This window comes from Psammomys obesus, unplaced genomic scaffold (genome assembly GCF_907164565.1).
Source record: "Psammomys obesus unplaced genomic scaffold, mPsaObe1.curated_primary_1811, whole genome shotgun sequence".
Lineage (NCBI taxonomy): Eukaryota > Metazoa > Chordata > Mammalia > Rodentia > Muridae > Psammomys > Psammomys obesus.
Genome location: NW_026585504.1, coordinates 934,422 through 954,070, shown reverse-complemented (window position 1 = coordinate 954,070; position 19,649 = coordinate 934,422). Strand labels below are relative to the sequence as shown.

The 19,649-nt window shown below is 42.4% G+C and overlaps 1 protein-coding gene across 12 annotated transcripts in view; it reads left to right on the top strand.

Moving 5' to 3' along the window:
- LOC129674066 (1-phosphatidylinositol 4,5-bisphosphate phosphodiesterase beta-4) overlaps positions 1-19,649 on the top strand; it is a 382,363-nt gene that overhangs the window by 220,016 nt on the left and 142,698 nt on the right. For all 12 annotated transcript variants that reach the window (XM_055604042.1, XM_055604240.1, XM_055604786.1 and 9 more), the window contains one exon: positions 11,347-11,445. In XM_055604042.1, the coding sequence (XP_055460017.1) occupies positions 11,362-11,445 (84 nt within the window). In that variant the 5' untranslated portion in view covers positions 11,347-11,361. The remainder of the gene's footprint in view (positions 1-11,346; positions 11,446-19,649) is intronic.

The window sequence follows — 19,649 nt, the reverse complement described above, 5'->3', positions numbered from 1 at the left end:
GAAATGTAGCTTTCTGGCTTTCTCTCCATGGCTTGCTCAGCCTGGGTTCTTTTTTATAGAACCCAGGACCACCTGTAAGCTAGGTCCTCTCACCTCATCAAGAAAATCCCCCTCTTTGTCTGAGAAAGCGCCAGATTGATTTCCAAAGTGGTTGTATAAGTTTGCATTCCCACCAGCAATGAAGGAGGGTTCCCCTTTCTCCACATCCTCTCCAGCATGTGTTGTCATTGAGTTTTTTTATTTTAGCCATTCTGATGGGTGTAAGGTGAAATCTCAGCATCATTTTGATTTGTATCTCCATGATGGCTAAGGACGTTGAGCATTTCTTTAAGTGATTTTCTGCCATTCTACAGTCTCTACAGAGAATTCTCTGTTTAACTCCGTGCCCCATTTTTTAATTGGATTACTTGATTTGTTGCTTTTTAACTTCTTGAGTTCTTTATCGTTTTGATTTGATGACAGTGTCTTTTGCTTTACAGAAGCTTTTCAGTTTCATGAGGTCCCATTTATTTATTGTTGATCTTAGAGCCTGTGCTGTTGGTGTTCTGTTCGGGAAGTAGTCTCCTGTGCCAATCCAGCTATACCACTACTAGGCATATATCCAAAAGATGCTCAAGTACACAACAAGGACATTTGCTCAACCATGTGTATAGCAGCTTTATTCGTAATAGCCAGAACCTGGAAACAACCCAGATGTCTCTCAGTTGAGGAATGGATACAGAAATTGTGGTACATTTACACAATGGAATACTACTCAGCAATTAAAAACAAGGCAATCATGAAATTTGCAGGCAAATGGTGGGACCTAGAAATGATCATCCTGACTAAGGTATCCCAAAAGCAGAAAGACAAACATGGTATATACTCACTTATATAGACCTATAAGATAGGATAAATGTACTGAAATCTATACACCTAAAGAAGATAAACAAGAAAGAGAACTCAGGGTAAGATGATCAATCCTCACTTAGAAAGACAAATGGGATAAACATTGGATGTAGGAGAAAACAAGTAACAGGACAGGAGCCTACCACAGAGGGCCTCTGAAAGACTCTACCTAACAGTGTATCAAAGCATATATTAAGACTCATAACCAAACTTTCAGCAGAATGCAGGGAATCATATGAAAGAAGGGGGAGTTAGTAAGACCTGGAGAGGACAGGAGTACCACAAGGACCAAATATATCAGGGCACAGGGGTCTTTCATGAGACTGTTTCTCCAACCAAGGACCATGTATAGATATAATCTAGAACCCCCGCTCGGATATAACCCATGGTAGCTCAGTGTCCAAATGGTTTCTCTAATAAGGGGAACAGAGACTATTTCTGACATGAACTCAATGACAAGCTCTTCCACCACCACCACCCCCACGAGGGAGGCGCAGTCTTGCTAGGCCACAGAAGAGGACATAGCAGCCAGTCCTGAAGAGATTTGATAAGCTAGGGTCAGATGGAGGGGGAGAAGGTCCTCCCCTGTTAGTGGACTTGGAAAGGGGCAGGGAGAAGATGAGGGAGGGAGGGTGGGATTGGGAGGGAATGAGGGAAGGGGGAGGGGGCTATGGCTGGGATAGAAAGTAAATAACCTGTGATTAATATAAAAAATAAATAAATTTAAAAAAAAGAAAGAAAAGAAAATCCCCCATAGCCGTAAGCCAATCCAATGGAAGCAGTTTCTCAGATGAAGCTTCCTCTTCCCAGATTACCTGGGCCTGTGTCAAGATGCCTGAAAAACAAAACCACAACAGCAACAACACACATCCACACACGCAAACAAATCCTAGCCAACACACTAGTACCCAAATTGAATGAACCACAGTTACTTGTAAGTGCAGTTCAGGAGATATGACTGGCCTCCGAGGGCCCCTGCACTCACGTGCGTGTGCTTATGCTCCTGGGTGTGCACACACACAAAAAATAAATAACTAAACGAAATAATGTTTAATTTAAAAAATTAAAGTAGAAACAACTTTGCTAAGATTTACATGCCCTGTACTTTCTTCGAACTGTCTCGATTTTTATCAGCTCTGTCGCTGACTTATTCATTTGAAGGTTTCAGATGATACCATTTTGAGCACACAAAATTACCTTCTGTGGGGTTGAGGCTTAGTTATGCTAAATTTCTTTAACTGAGACTTACTTCCAGCCATGCATACCTTAGGGGTCTGAGCATGCGCCAGCTGTCACTTTTGCATGCATTTAGTGCCCACATATTGTATTTTCTCCATATATGGCCTTGACTCAGATGCATTATACGTAGTCTTAAACTTTTCCTCACCAAATGACTCCTGTGTAATAATAGCAGTGGCCTATTTATAAAACAGCTTAGCCAGTGTTTAAATACAAGGGATCTTGATTAAATTTAATAGTTCGTTGCGTGTGCGTTTATTTTAATAAGAAAATAGTTTTTGAAGAGAAAGGATTCTTTGAATTCTCGCCTGCCCTGTCCACAGCTTCTTCCCCATTTTATGCAATCCTGTCTTGTAGTCTTCAGACTTAACACGAACTCATGCCCGAGGCAACCTTCAGAAAGATTATTCAAGCAAAGATAAAATGAAAACCTTCCCTTTGAAATACTCTGATAATTAAAGCGAAAGTTGAGCCTGTAAAATAGGTTTTTTTTTCCTTTTGCGAAGTTTGATTCATGTTGGTGACATTTTTACCTAATTGCGGGAGAGCCAGTCCAAGGGCAAATGAACTGCGAAGTGGGGAGCCCCATGAGGTTACCTCTTACAGGGGATAAGAAAGCCCCGTATTCCGCGAGGATAAGGTCGGGGTGTTATTCCTCTTCACCAGGACTCAGGTACCCGTGTGAGCTGTACACACTTGGATAGAGTGGGCTGAGGCGTGGGGCATAGCACACTGTGAGGAAGACTCTAGCCTAGCAGTTTGTCATAAACCCGGTCAGCCATAGAGCAGCTTCAGAGAATGGAAACTTGTTCTGCAGACTGCATTCCAGGCGAGCAGCAGGGTCTGTGCTTTGGGAACAGAACATGGGGACGTTTGGAGACTCTGGAGGGAAGAGCAGGTACACACAGAGAAGGTGCTTCGATGTCATTTAGTAAATACTAATTTCCTCTGTCCTGGTTGTCTTCGGGCTTGGTTGCGAGTTCATCCAAAAATACTCATTGTTTCTTGCTATCCAGTGTATTGTCACTGCAATAGCAACAGAGTGCAGGTCATTATAGAGCTCCAGGTAAGCGTGTAAGTGAAGTTCAGGTTAACAAGTTACATTGCTGTGTGCGGCAACAGAGTGCCGTGGAGGAGGGGGCACAGACTGCTGGTGACCATGCAGGACTTGACTCTGCTTCTGTGAGGGTCACCAGTCATTAGCACTTCAATTAGCATAATCAAGAGAACCTCCCATAGAAGACCCTACAGGCTCCCAATCCACACAGTCCACAGGGAGACTCTTCCCAGATTCTACAGTGCGTCAAGTTGACAATTAAAACTGAAGAGCAGGCTGAAGAACGAAGCTTGAAAGTAAAGTTTAAAGGAAGTACCCAGCAACTTCCGGCCCTCGGTGTTGACTCCTGGTGTTGACTGGAAAGCAACTGCCGTCACTCAGTCTCCACGTCCCAGATTTTTCAGGCTGGAAAGATGTACGTTATAGACAAACAGCCACCGCCGTTGCTTCCCTTCACTTTGTCTCTGGTGCTCACCTGGTCTCTCCCCCTGGACCTCTTCTCTGTTAGGTCAAGATTATCAGTTGCTTTAGTCTGTATTGGAATCAGCTGCCCAGCCTTGGCTTCCGGAGCTCCTTCCCCAGGATTCTGATTTAGAAAATCTCAGTGGAGCCTGCGCTTACACATCTGTAACAAGTCCCTGTCTGGCTGCCTGTGCTACTTGTTTGGAAGGAAGAATTTATTTTGGTTTATGGTTTGGGAAGTAAAGTCCACCATGGTGGGAAAGAAAGATAATGTAGAGTTTGTGGAAGCAGAGTCATTTGGCTGGGACACCTTCCGTTGCAGTAGACCAGGAAGGAGAGAAAGGGTGATATATAGGACTTTCTCGTTTTCTCTTTTTGGTCAGTCTGGCACTCCAGCCTATGGTGCTCCCCGCTGGGTTCAGTCTTCCCGCCTCATATAAATCTATCCAGAAACATTCTCGAAGACACACCCAGATCTTTCCTACTTGATTTCAAATCTAGTGAAGTTGACGGTGATCACTGAACATCAGTGCCCTCCTGTGAAGCACTGATTTAAGGTAAGGCGAAGCGAGCCTGAGCCCTCTCTGGACTTTCCGCCATCGGCTCCTGCTTTGAATCCCCACTCTGAGTATCCATAACCAACTACTAATAGCTTGAAGGGTGCTCCAGAGAAGAAACTGAAGCTGAGGCAGGTGTGATGAACCAAAGCTGGTTTTTCTCCTGACCTCCACCCTGGTATCTCTTATCTTTCCAAAGACAGGAGTCCTCTCACACCAGAAATTTCTGCTTAGAATACCTGGAACCTTGAGCCAGAAGGACTTTTGTATAATGTTTGTACCCTCTTCCCCAAACTGAAGGTTCTTTTTGCACATGAACATTTTGTTTAATGTTCCTCCAGAACTTAACAGAATACCCCACTGTGAGAGCAAGCTGGCCCAATGCTCCCTCACACAACTTAAGGAAGAAATTGTTTTGATGGTTTATATCCACCTTAGTTTTTTTATGCACTTGAAAATTTTAGGAAGTTCTTTTCTGTTTATTTGCTTGTGTGTGTGTGTGTGTGTGTGTGTGTGTGCGCGCGCGCGCGTGCCTGGTAGGATCATCAAGGGTGTGAGGGTAGATTACTATCTAGAGGCAATGGCTTGTGGGTGTAGTCCCAAATGCTCAGGAGGCAAAGCTGGAGAATCGATTGAGTTCAAGACTTCAGAACTAGACTGGGCAACACGATGAGACGTTGTCTCCAAAACAAACAAGAAGCAACCCTATTACAGCAGGCTCTTTGTTTACAATATTGACAATTATCCCAGGGTCACCCAGGGTCATTTCTCAAGGCTGTTGAGGTTAACATTGTTTATCCTAAGAGCTAAGCCCTAATAAAATGCTGCCAGCATTTCCTGTACCGCACAGTCCTTAAGAAGTGCTTTATTTCAGAGGTAGAAGTGATAAGATACCTTTTCTCTGAAGAATATTTATAGTATCTAAAGGTTCTACAAAGACAAGTTTGTTGTTAGTGAATCAGAGGACAAGTTTAATTACCGACGTCTCTCCTCCTCGAGCCCCTCCTACATGCCTTCTCTCTCTTCCTTAGGTCTAGGGAGCCATGGGTCAAGTTCTGAGAAATGTGTCTCATTCTAGAACTGTGTTGTTCGGTGTTTGGTGTGTGAGCATCCTGCAGCGTGTTAGTGCAAAGCCACAGAGATTAGGTCAGTCACTCCACACAGGCTCCTGATGCCCTCCTGAGATGTGGCAGACATGGTCTGGAGGAAGCACAGGTGACGAGCAGAAGCAAACCATCTTCACTGGTAGGAATATGCCGTGTCTCAAGAGTTAAAAAGTATTGTGTAGTAAATACATAAGATAAGAAAATTTCTCCTATTGTCATCAAGCTTTATGCACTGCAGATAATTTTATGTCTATGTTTGTGCATGACTGGCATTACAGTAAGCTTGTTTTCACTAGAATCACAGCAAACATATGGTTAATATGTGGTGGTGTGTTTATATGATGGCTGTATTAGCTAGTAAGCAATATGAATTGTATGACTATGTTAGGCTTGATGGGACTTGCCATGTTTAACAGGCTTATCATGCTGTGTATGACTGTGAATAGTCTAGCTGTTCCTATATCATATTAAATAAATTTTTATCTCTACTTCTGTAATTCACTACTATAAAAGTGATTTGTATGTTAATAACAATTTTATTTCTATAATATAAAAATACTACTAAGCCAGAGATGGGCCTAATATGCCATTAGGAGCACAAACCTTAGAAGGCACTGTATGCCAGTTACTCCTGACCTCTGTAGAGAGCTTTCTCCCTCACCACTATGGCTTCCCAACATGAACAATTACTTGCATCTTTTAGAAGAGCTGAGCTTCCAGGCAAGAAGTGATTAGCAGTGGATTATCAGTCTAGAAATCCTCAGTCGTGGACAAATACTTTAATACAGTTTCAGCCATTTAACCTGTTTAAGAGGATTAGGGAGGCCTAGATATGCACCTAGATGTCATGCCTGAGAAAGGCTCCAGTCAAACAACCAACTTTCAAGCAATGCAGGGAAATGAATCAGCTTCCTTTTCGGAGCACCTGCACTTCATTGTGTTCGATTTCTTTGAAAACTGATCATCACAGGCTGATTATGTAACTGGGCTCAGAGCATGCAACCCTGGCATGTGGGTACCTTGGCATACAGTGTAAATTAAACTGAGGGAATGTATGATGGTCACTCCCTGACTTTTCTCCTTTTTCTGTGAGAGACCCTTATACCCAGAGGAAAGGAAGGAAGACCCAGAGATGACAGGAGAGTGTAAACAAACATGGTTTGATAAATAACCGAGCTATTAACCCATTATCCAGCTCTTATAATTTCTACATGGCTGACCACTTAAAATGAAACCTGTGTGCAAAACCTAGTTTTCTTCTATTTCTATGGATCTTTTTTCTGAGAATTCTATATCATGTAATGCATACTAAATAAATGGATTATGCCTTGAATATAATCTGTCTTTTGCTGTAGGAGTGTCAGTCATGAAACTTGTTTTGAGCAAAGAAGGTTATTCCTATGTCATCCCTAGAATATGCTAGCACCCATTGATTGTTTTCAAAATCAAGCTGTTCCCTAACTGCCCCAGATAACTCATCATGTTTTCCGCCTACCTTGTAAAGTCCTAGTATAATGAAGCCTATACTATGATCATAAAGTTCACCTACTGCATTTATGAAGACAATTTTTAAAAACTTTATATTCATCAAAATTTTTAATTATCCCTTAAGTAAAGGCACACTTGGATCATGATTCTGATCAGTGTTTAGGTGGAGGAGATGGGGACCAATATTGTTTGTTTGTTTGTTTACCTTCTGTTCTCATTCTACTTCTGTGGGCTATGTGTTTATGTGTTTATGGACTCTAGGAGATTATTGTACATCAGTTGGACTTCATAGTGGATTCATCATGGCAGAAGCCACAGGTTTTTGTAGAGGTAGTCTAGAATCCATGAAAGACTAATCCTAACACCACCATAATCTGTTTTATTTTTGAAAGCAAGAAGAACTGAGCCCCGAAGCCAGAGAAGCTTCATTTTGCAGTGGGTGTCAGTTGATGCAGACCTGGCCAAAGCTGAGAATAAGTGACTGTATTTGTTGAGCTCCAAGTGAGACATTTCTGTGAACTAACCTTTACCCCACAAAGCTCAAGGAACATGGAAGCGAAAAGAACATACAAGCTAGAGGACAGGAAAGAGTGTTGTTAAATGCTGTCCTGTGAACAGGAAATAGCCATAGTAACCATTAACTCTTACACAGAGGTGATTATTTGTGTAAGACCTGTACAAGATCTGGCCATCCAAAGTTCTAGCATGGATTGGGTAGGAGTGGTGCCCTTGAGGTCCCCCCACACCTAAGGAATTATTGCTGGTCAAGATCTTCTGGGTGGAGAAAAATCATTCTTTGAGGATGTGGCCACTGACAGGGTGCCTATGCTCCGGTAGACAGCTCCACACCCGAGCACTGGTGGGAATCTCTAATTGGACTTAGTGGGTTAGTAGGAAGAGAGAAAGGTAGGGAGAGGACATGGAATTTGTGTGGGGAAGTTTTAGGGAAGATTCTCAAAGAGCTGGAGGGAAAATGAGGTAGATATAACCATATTTTCTTTTATACACATAAGAAATTCTGAAAGAATTTTTTTTTTTAAGTAGAACCTAACTTTCTGAAATGTTAAGGCAAGTTTCATCACAGAAGAACCCGTTGCTAGGTGCTGAATGACAAGTACACATAGCCAATGTGTGAGAGGCTTCCTGTTGACAGTGAGGAAATTAAAGCCCAGAAGAGGAAAGGAAACAGTTTACAGCTTTACCTGTCATCTCTTACTGTTTGTCCTTGCCAAGAACTCTGGTGGAAAATACAGACACTTTAAGAACAGATTTTTATGAAAAGAAATAGTTTGTTAAATGTCATCTTTCTTTCAGTTTAGAGAATGTTTTTTCCTAAATATAAAATCTGTGGTTAGTGTAATTTTCTGTATTTTAAAATAAAGGGAAGGTTTGGTTTTTTTTTTCAGTCACTAAAAGCTTTATCACCAACTCTTGCCTAGTGTTTCTGTTTAGATATATATCTTTGTATACTATGTTAACCGCCTTACATCTCTATGAGGAAAAAAAAGGCAGAAAGCTTTATTTTGGCTTGTAGTTTCTTTTAAAGCTTTAGTTCGGCTCCAGCATCATTTGCCCAAGGGCTCTGTGTCTGTTGGAGGATAACTTTGGGCAGAGGGTACCCTGTTGGGCTGAGCAAAGAAGTCTAGAGAATCAGATAAGTTTTCTAACAGAGCCCCTCCAAACCCAGCAAGCATGAATCTACAAATGTGTCAGTCCATTCATAAGGTCAGAGATCCAGTCACCTTCCAAAGCCTCCCACACACAAGCTTTTGAGGGACATTTAACATCCAAACTCTAATAGCAGGAAACAGTTTGGATCATGTTTGCTCTTTTATTTGCTTAACAACATGTTGGGAATATTTATATTTGCTTGACAAAGGCTGTGAATATTTTAGGAACCCTTCTGTTTTGCCATTGTTAAACAAACAACCATTCCTTTCCAGCCCTGATTTTAATAAGGACGGGAGTATTTAGATGTGCAGTGTATTTAACTGATTGCTTAGTTAGGCTCTTAGACAGCCAATGTTTTTCTACCTTAAATGGCACAGTAGTATTTTTGTCCACAGGCTTTGCATACATCGTTATAATCAATTCTGCTGAGAAAATTGCCATTGGTGTTGGGGCCTTTCAAGGGCATAAAAATTAATTGCAAATTATTTTTACCCAAAGTATACAACAATACTCTCACCTTGAACTCTTAACACCGTTACTTATTACCATTTTCTTAGTCCTATACTCTATATGTGCTTTTTGAAAAGGCTATTTAATGGCTTGATAAAGGTAGAGCTTTTTTTAGCAAATGGGAAAATTATCATTAATGATATGTCAGTGTCAAATTGGATTCTAGCTTGAAGGAAAGCTAGACATTTGAGAGTTTAGGGTCATCTGATGATAGCCTTAGTCTGTTTTAAAAGTGTCAAGAGGTTCTTATATAAAGAATGAAACAGTTACCTCACTTTTGATCAGTGGAAATGCTGTGTCAAATTCTTGTCTTTAGAAAATAATCTTAGATGTTTTTACTGAGCATTTTAGGTTTTTTTTTTTTTTTAATCTCCACCCTTCTCACATGGTTCTGTTATGCCCAGTTCGTGAGACCCCCAGAGCCCACCAGGAATCAACTCCACTGCAAATACATGAGGGTTTATTTAATATGAGCTTGAGCCCAGGTCACAGCAACCTCCTTGGTGAAGAGGAGGAGTGTGGCTTGGCTGTCTAGGGGAATAAAGTTTTTAAAGGGAAAAACCGCAAGTGGGGGGGGAGGGGAGGGAGGGGATACATGCCTTGGCATTACATGATTGGGTAAGGGAAATTGACTTTTGAAATGATTGGTTTACTTTAGGCGCCAAGTCCATAACCGGTTCTGGCTTGGCCACCTGGGCCAGTTTCCTAGCAACTGTATCTCTAGTGGGCAGGAAAAGAATGCAGTAAAGCTGGTTCCTCCTAGCAGGTGGCTGGACATGTCTCCACCTGGCTGGCCTTTGTTCAGGCTTGTGCTTTCAATAACCCCAAAAAACTAATTTTTAAATCTTTGGTCTCTCAGTTCCTCTCCCTTTAGGCCTATGTAGGGAGGCAATGCCTTTCTGGTAGTGGGGGGTGGGGGGAGGGAGATTGTTAAACCCTCAAGTCCCTTGTAGGTGAGGACTTCCAAGGCAAGCTGAGAATTCACATGGAAAAAACTCTTGACATAGACCATAATACTCAGCTGCTGGAGAGAGTTGAGGAGATAACAAAAAGGGAGTCCCCTCCCCATCTCTTCAAGAGGTAACCAGTCATCCTTTGGTTTTTCTCTACATCCAGTTGGATAATTAGACATGGATTTAATTTGCTTATTTTAAAAATCAATTCTTTGGTGTAACATTTTCTGGTACTATGTCTTCATTGTATCATCGATGTAAAATAATTCAGTTGTTGCCCCTAGTGCCCTAGGAAGTATTTCGGAGAATGGCTCCCTCTCCAGTTTAAAATCAGACAAATTTGGGGTACTTCACTGCCGTTTCCCCAAAATGCCTTATACCTTGGTTTGATTCCTAGACCTCTGGGGGGGGGGGGGACAGAAATGGCTTCTACCACTATTGCTGATGTTATGCCTAGAAAGCAGAAACAGAGGCCAGAATCCTTTGGTTCTGATGTTCCATCAGCTTCCACAGTTCCCAGAGGCCTGTGTGCAATTAGGGCATTGTGGATGGAATGATTACTCCAGTGGGAGGTGAATATTTCAGTAGTGAGACCAGTGGAGAAGGCAGAGAATCAACACCCTTTCTGGGTGCTTAAGTCTGCGTACTTGTGTCTATTCTGCAAGAATCAGAGTCAAACCAGTGAAAGACAATGTGTATGATTAGAGACTCTCCTTTCTTGTTTGACATGAGCCTTTTTAATATCAGATGTCTCTGTTTGCTATTCCTTTAAAATTTAAACCAAGGATAAAAAGTGCAAGGAATAGCTGGCATGAGTTAGAACATCCTAGAATACATGAATCTCCACAGACATCCCTTGCCTCTTTATGTACACTCTGGCAAACCCACAAAGCTACTGTGTTGTGTCCTTTTGAGTTTGTTCCAACTCCTCTCCTTTCCTCTTCCTGTTGTCCTGGATGGCCTTGAACTCCCATCTCAGCCATTCAAGGAGTTGGAATTTTAAGTGTGCCAGTGTTTCTGCCTTGCCACACTGCTTTTTATTAAAAAGTTAATTTGTCTATTTATGGTTAAATGGGTTGAACCCAGGGCCTCACACATACAATTCTACTGAGTTATACCCCATCCTCACTGTATTGCTCTTTAGTATATCATGCTGACAGTGACTTCCTGCATGTGGTTACTGAGGTGGTCCATGCCACCATTTCTCTCTGCAGACATTTACAGTATATGAAGTGTTTCGCAAGGTTTAGAGACAAAGAGGAGGAATGTGGGGCCAGATGATAGGAAGACATAAGAAGGAAGATAATATAGAAACCCTTGCACACACTTAAAGAAAACAAACATGAAATGTCCGAGTTCTGATAACTGCTTGCACTTTAATTTTGTACACTAATAAGATATTTGTTCCTCTCCAGGTCTTGAATATCATCATGGCCAAACCTTATGAATTTAACTGGCAGAAGGAAGTGCCCTCTTTCTTGCAAGAAGGAGCAGTTTTTGACAGATATGAAGAGGTAACAGAGTGCTGCTATTTTTTTCCCTCTGAAAATTAATAATTATCTAATTTTAATCAGAGTACTGAGTATTCCTTCATAGAAGTAACATCTTTGAGACTTATAAATTAAAATGACTAGAAGGTAAGGTATGGGGTGGAATGATCACCGTGTGCCCAATAAGACAATAGCAATAATGGGTGTCACTTACTGAGTGACTCCTTGTGCCAAGCACCCTTCTCAGAACTCCATGTGCGTTATTTGGTTTCACGGATGAGCTCCATAGGAGGTGGTCGCTGCTGTGGTGGGTTTACAGATGGGGTTCATGCAGTAACGGTTTGGTTTAATGGTTTGGCAAGCTTTCCCCGTAAACTTTCTATTTTATTATAAATGTAGCCGTGATGGTACTTGGTGCTCGTCGTTTGTTTGCTTGTTTCATTTGTACAGACTGTTACAACCAAAGCTTTGTATACTTCTGCTTCTGTGGCTTAGTTTGTGCTTTTGCAACATAGCAGTTACTCCATGCACTCCACACAGCCAGGCATTGAGCCACAGTTGTGCTAGAAAGGCTAGAAAGGTGAGTTGAAGCCTTACCTGCAAGATTTAAGTTGGAGGTGACCTAGGGAAGGGTATATGATGAAAGTGGTGTTTTCTTTAAGGCAAAGTAAAAAGCAAAATGAATTCACTTAAAGCCTGCATTGATTCCTTTCAAATTATTGAAGTATGGTGGCTGATACCCAGCCTTCCTGAGTTTCAGACTGTCATACCCAGAAACTGCCTTTGCTCTGGAACTTGGTTGTACTGGCTGACTTGACTTCCTCTTTCCAGCCTGTGTTGTATGATGACACTTATATTTTCAGGGAGCCAAACTGAAGACCATGTGGTGAGCCAAAATGCAGTAATTGTTTGTTATCTTTAGTTGAGATACTGAAGTGATGGTATTCATATGTCTGTAACGTTGCCACAAATGAGTAAGCATCTCCTACTATAGGATCAATCAGAACAATACCCCACCACCTGAAGCAATGGCTGGGCTGCCCAGCAGTTTTCTTGTGGCCTTTTTGTTTTGTTTCCTTTTGTGTTTTGTTTCTCCCCTTTCTCTCCAATGGTTGACATCATGGAATACATTTTTAAGAATTAAATTTGGTACTATTTCTCCTCTGTTTAAATGGCTTCTATGACTGCAGAAGAGAGAGAGGGGTGGGGAAGAAGAGAAGAAAAAAGCCAAAGTTTTTCATAATTTACCTCTTCCCTGCTTCCCACAGTCTCATTTCCCACTAGTTTCTTGCACATATCCTCTGGTAACCATAGCCGGCCCCCCATGAACTGTTTTCTCCTCCTGAGATGCACCTGTTTTTGTTCATTTAACTAGCGAACTCCTACTCATCCTTCAGGACTCAGATGAGACGTCTTCACTTGTGGGATATTTCCTTGGCCTTTAAGTAAGCCAGAACTCCTTTGTGCTTCCATCGTGTGTTATACTGCCATCACACTCTGTTTAATGTCTCTGCCTTCCTGAAGCAGTCTGCATTCCTTGAGCTCACCATTTCTCTCTTCCCAGGTACTTGCTGAATGTACCTAGCTGTCAAGCTCATTGTAATGTTTAACTTTGTAAAGGATTTCACTAAAACCAAGTCTGGTTGGTTGCTGTTTTCCTCCTTTTCTTTCTTCCTTTTTTTCTTTGGTACTGATGGTTGAACCTGGAGCTTCAAACAAGCCGAACATGTGGTCTGTAACTGAAAGTTACCCAAAGTTTTTCCCTGACAATTGAAATGAGGAGAAGATGATAATTCTTGAAGCTCCTCTGGGATCTGAGGTTCTACAGACTCAAATTTTTAGGGTAAACTATATGAAATATGGATCATTGAAATAGCTTATTAGTTTCAATTGTTTTATTCACAGAGTAAACAATGTAAATGGCTATATTCACATCAAACAACTTGTCAAAGAAGGTCAGGGACTAACAGTTCTATTTAAGGCCTCCTTCTGATCAGCTGATCTAGGTTGGGTACCAATGACCAGGATGGTAGCACTGGCGACAAAAGTCACTGTATGTTCTCTCTCATTGACAGGCACTAGCTGAGACACAAGATGTGTTTTAAAACAAAAAAAGAGGGAGGAGAAAAACCTCTAAGAATGTATGCAATGCCTTGATACAAAGATTGGAGCTTCTCAAAGACTCACATGAAGAGTTGAAGATACGAGAAATGTTTGTGTGCTCTGTGGGGATTAAATGGTCGAGCTAGAGTGAGAGCAGCAAGGATGTGTGATTTCCATAATGACAGTAAATTGAAGTTGTCCAGCAAGCGAGTCCTGGCAGGTTAGATTCTTCTGTATCTCCATCTTCCCAGGTCAGGGCTGTGGAATGAGGATCTGTTGACCTGTTTTGCGCCATTCAGATATGTTTGTGTGGCCTGCTTCTGGGAAAGCAGGAAGTTGGAAGTTGAGAGTGTCCTTCCTAAGTCTACCACTGTCTCAAATGGCAAAGGACCGTATTTTGGGGTGCCAGGCCCGGTGCCATGGTTCTGTAGTGTGGGATATCACTTCTTGGTTGTTAGAGTGACCCAAATGATTTTCCGATTTCTTAGGCTAATTTCTAGCCTTAGAAAATCTGTAAGGTGATTTAAAAGTACTACTTGTTTTCTCATAAACCAGAGAGGGTCACCTGGAAGAGGCTGAGTGTGATCACTAGCAGAATTTTGTCTTTCTTAGTGCCAGGCATACCAAGCGACCTCATACCAGAGAAACAAACAAACAAACCCATGTTGCAGCAAAGTGCGACATGATTTGATGGATGGACATGCTTCGGCTTCTGTGCCCTTTTTGTTTTTTGTGCTGACTTCTTTGGTTCTGAATCATAGCTACTTGTATTTAGAAAATCCTAGATTTTCTTGCTTCTCTGGGCATGTGCATGTCCCCAAGCTTTCCCTGAATATGAGGGTTAAGTGAACCTGTAGGGCAGCTCAGTCCAGCTAAGCTTAACTTTTCATACTTTGGTTCTATGAGGACATACAGTAAAAGAGAAAACAGTTCTAACTTTAGAGAGGAAACAGTGTTCTTTCCTAATAACTCGTCAAACCAAGAAGCCAAATAATATTTCAGGCAGGGGCTGGAGAGATGGCTGCCTGACTACTCTTCCAGAGGTCTTGAGTTCAATTCCCAGCAACCACATAATGGCTAACAACCATCTGTAATATGATCTGATGCCCTCTTCTGGTGTGCATGAAAACAGTATACTCATATACATAAAACAAATAAATCTTTAAAAATAATTTCACGCAGAATGGCAGTCAGTTTTTATTATCCTTTCTAACTCTATAAGATGGAGCCATAGCCATTAAAGTTTGTACTTGTGAAAAGGCAATCAGGAAAAGTTTCTTTCTCCGGTTGTTGCATAAACAACCCTGAAACATGACAGCTGAATGCTAGTAGGAAGAATGGGAAATAAAGAAAAGAAAACCCAAATAACTAACATAAGGGGCTGACTTGTGAAGGAGGATACTCGAGTTTGCAATGTTAACTTCCACATGGTCTGGGGATATAATTGTCATGTAAATATTGGATTGATGAATTGGTTTTAGTTGATTCTGTGCTCCTGAGGAATTCTTTGGAGGCAACTGAAATTTCAAAACTGTACTTTGCAACAGCGTCTGTCATAGCATCCAGTTCTATTGTCACACTACCTAGCCAGCAGTGATGGTGCATCCTTTAATACCAGCACTCTGGAGGCAGAGGCATATAGATTTCTGGGAATTCAAGGCCTAGCTGGTCTACAAGGCAAGTTCTAGGACTGCCCAAGCTACACAGAGAAACCCTGTCTCAAAAACAAACAAAACAAAACAAACAAAAAACCCTCTATTCCTTTTTAACTTGACTTGACTTACAAGTTACTTATGTGAAAAATATACTTTGTTTACTGAAAAAATGTTTACTATTAAGTGCCTAAAGAATTCCTCTGGCAGAAAAGAAAGTCAGCAGTGCTTTGCAGACGTGCACAGTGTAGATGGCTGTGTGGCCCTCGCAGGACTCCTCTTCATGGTTCTGTGTTGTCTGTATTTCCCAGCATCCCTTGGTGCTCGCACATTCTTCATGGTACCTCCCCGTCTTCAGTCTCAGTTTCCTTCTCTGTTCCTGCTTTAACTCGTCCTCACACCCAATCCCAGTGTCACATGAGTGTTGTGTATTTGAAAATGACTTTGACAAAAGATGTAGTGGGAGCTGATGGGGATTAAAGCGCTTCAAGATAAAAATCCCACAGCCTTTGTGAAGTGAATTCCATTACCTAAACCACTTCCTGTCACCAACATGCAAATGTATTAACTGTTTGTTTGTGTGTATGTGCGCGTGCATGCACATGTGTAGAAGTCAGAGGACATCTTGCTGGACTTGGTTCTCTCCTTGGAAATTGTGGTGGCCTGGGATCAAACTCAGGTTGTGAAGCTTGGAGGCAAGTGCCCTATCCTCTGAGTCATCTCATCCTCCGCCCCCGCTTTGCAACTTAGTCACTCTTCTACAGTCTTTTTGTTGGTTGTTTGCCCTTATTTTCGTTTACAAATATGTTTCTCAATTACTTAAAAAAGATAAGATTCTCCATCTCAGCCAAGGAAAGAGAATTCTGGTCCCTTCTCATCTGTAGCTAAAGCCTCCTTGCAGACTGTCCTTCACCCATTCACCTTACATTGGCTAGGAGGGCATCATTCCTGCTTAAATTTGCAAAACTGAAAAAGAGCCTTGTCCTTCCCTTTGTCCTTTGCTCTCTTAAGAAAGCGTTCTGCAGAATTCTTGTGCTGACCCTGCTCAGAACCCAGACAGCAACCACTAGCCATGCATGGATTTCCCAGGTTTGCAGTGTGGCTAGTGGGATCAAGATCTGAGTTTTTGTTTATTTTAGTTAATTTAAATTCAACCTATATGCCTGCCTTCTTATAGTGTGTGGCTATCATTGCATTTTGCATGCAGTTCTCAAACTACTACCAGATTTAAAAATACCCTGCTCCCCTTCCACAGCAAAAAAATCACTCAGTTTCTTTCATCCAAATTTGCCAAGTCTTTCCAGCCACTTTTTTCTAGGGACATCTAGAATAGAGGTTTAAAATTTTTTATAACAGTGTCTTCCCAGCCACTAGTTCCTTTCCCATTTCCCCTATTTTTTTTTTAAATCTTACTTAAGAGATTCCTTATCTTTTTTTTATTCTGTGTCAATAGACAAATTGACACTGATTTAGTTTAAGGGACTTCACTATTTTAATCTCTCCCTTTTCTTCCCCTTCTTCCTCACACATCCGAGGCACATGCTCCCCGACTGAGCTGTCTTCCTGGCATGGCTGTAGTTCTAGAGTCACGCAACACTTCATTCCGTGTTTCAAAGTCCGTGTTTCACTGAGCCACGTAGGAAAAAAGAGGTGGCTTTACAGACCAAAAAGGGCCAAAGAAAGCAGAAACAGAAAAGACAAACACATCAGGCATTTCAGTTACTTCCTTGTAAGGATGGAAAATGATTGCTTACTATAACACTACTTCAGGTCCTATTTTCCTGTGAGGATAAATTCAGAAACCAGCCTGTCTAGGAGCCCTGGCCTTTGCCCATCTTTCTTGGGTTCTAGGAAGGTAAGATAACACGGTGTTGCATGTGGTAAGGTGGAAAGCTGACATGATGAACCCCATTTTGCTTTCTTTCCACTTCTGTTGGACCCTCGGCAGGCCTGCATCTTGCCCCAGGCCTCCTCCCCTGTGTGCCTAGAGGGAGAGGCAGCTGCTGGCAACAACTGCTGCAGTTGCAGGAGCCAGAGGCAGAGGCAGGGGCAGGGGCAGAGGCAGGGGCAGGGGCAGGGCCCGTTGCTGAGCATGCAAGGTGGGACGCGCCCTCGAAGCCCACACAAGGCCTTCTCCAACGGTGTCCACGAACTGCTTTGATTTAGACATAGAACTGCCCCTAAAGGACACTTAATGGATGGAAAAGCTTAGTCATGAGGGCATCCTTTTACTACTATCCCAAATCACATGATTCTCTATTGAAAACAGACAAATGTCTGTACGTGTAATTGATACAACAGTAGACAGCAGATCAAATAGCGGTAATACCTTTTACAAAAGGTCAATCATTTGAGGGAAGGCCTCTTGAGCAGTGCCCGTTTGACATTGAAAAAAAAAAACAAACGTCGTCATCCCATCTCCTTACTTCCAAACTTTGGCTGGTGTCAGTTGTACCTGCAGCGTCAAGGTACTGGGTTTCAGGAGTAAGGAGCAGAGTAAGTAGTGCCAGTGTGCGCACTGCAGGCCCTTCCAGAGCACAGGGTGCTCACCAGGAGAGTGCTTGCTGGTTGCTCAAAAGCTCCCTCTCCCCCTGTCCACACGGTGCAGTTACCTGGAGAGCTTTTCACAGGCTGATTCCTGCTCCCTCCTAAGATTCCTGTCAGTTTCCCACCGGCTTAAGGCTCAGACATGAACAGAATTTTAAAAAGAAAATCTGTGTAGGAGAATCTGCCATGCAGCTAAGGCTGAGGACCATCACCTTAAAGCGTAAGTCTTTGGGAACGGTGATTGGTGGCTACTGGATACTGATTTCAGAGTCAGCTGTTGATGTTACAGATGTATCAGGAAGTTTAAGAGCCAGATATGCAGGAAGATTTGGAAAAGACAGATGTTCAGGGTTAAACTGTTCTAATTATGATACAGTACATATTTGCATGAATATATCAGACACTGAATAGTGTGCATGAGTTATCACATAGCTCATTTGTCCACAGCAGACCCTCACTACAGCTTAATAGTATTGAAAAAGTGAAGGCACGCGTGACCCGTAAGTGGTCCAGAAAAGTGCTTGGATCTAACAGAGGTGCCGTGACATTGCCTCTATCGTGACAAACTATCATGACAAAGTTCTGAGAGAAGAAATGAAGAAGCATTTTCTTAGATGAGATTTAGGGTAGGTTAGAAGATAGAAAGGCCCTTTTAAAAAGGTGTTTCCAGTCATACTTAAACAGGATAGATCCACCTAATCTGCAGTGTGGGCTACCACCCACAAAGCTGAGATAATACAGGCTACAGGACAAAGTGTCTTGCTTTGTTGACTTGGTATTTCAGTGACAGGAGATGGAGAATAAATGGACAGACACAGATAAGTGAGCTAATGTCCAGTCCTGTTAACTGTGTTTCCGAGAGGAGCGATAGCAGAGATGTACACCTGCACTCAGGAGCACAGGAGGGGTGGGTTGGTACGCAGAGGTAGGAAGGGGGACTTGATTGAGAAGGGGACATGATGGAACAGCTCATTGATAAGATGGAGCCTGCTTGGTCAAGAGCTAACCAGAAAGCCTTCTAAGACATGAAACCTGTAGATGCAAGGACATAGGCAGATAGGGATCAGAACATTAAAGATCAGGAACAAAGTTGGACTAGGGGTCAAGAACAGGAGCATAGTCAGAAAAGTACTGGGAGGTCCTGTCCTCCAGAGCAGAGGCTGTACAGTGAAGGTCCCAGATCAGCATCTTCAGTACCAACAAAGCTTTGAGCCCATTCAGCCTCCTTAAAAGTGACTTCCAGGGGACCCTGGCTAAGATGCTCAGTGCTCATTCAGAAAGGCAAACGGGATGGACATTGGAAGAGAGAGAAAACAGGGAATAGGACAAGAGCCTACCACAGAGGGCCTCTGAAAGACTACCCTGCACAGTATGAAAGCAGATGCTGAGACTCATAGCCAAACTTTGGGCAGAGTGCAGGGAATCTTATGAAAGAAGGGGGAAATAGAAGGACCTGGAGGGGACAGGAGCTCCACAAGGAGAGCAACAGAACCAAAATATCTGGATCCAGTAGTCTTTTCTGAGACTGATACTCCAAACAAGGACCATAGATGAAGATAACCTAGAACCCCTGCACTGATGTAGCCCATGGCAGCTCAGTGCCCAAGTGGTTCTCTAGTAATGGGAACAGGGACTGTCTCTGACATGAACTCAGTGGCTGGCTCTTTGATCACCTCTCCCTGAGGGGGGAGCAGCCTTACCAGGCCACAGAGGAAGACAATACAGCCACTCCTGAAGAGACTTGATAGACTAGGGTCAGAGGGAAGGGGAGGAGGACCTCCCCTATCAGTGGACTAGGGGAGGGGCATGGGAGGAAATGAGGGAGGCAGGGTGGGATTGGAAGGGAATGAGGGAGGGGGCTACAGCTGGGATACAAAGTGAATAAACTGTAATTAATATTAAAAATAAATAAATTTTAAAAAAGAA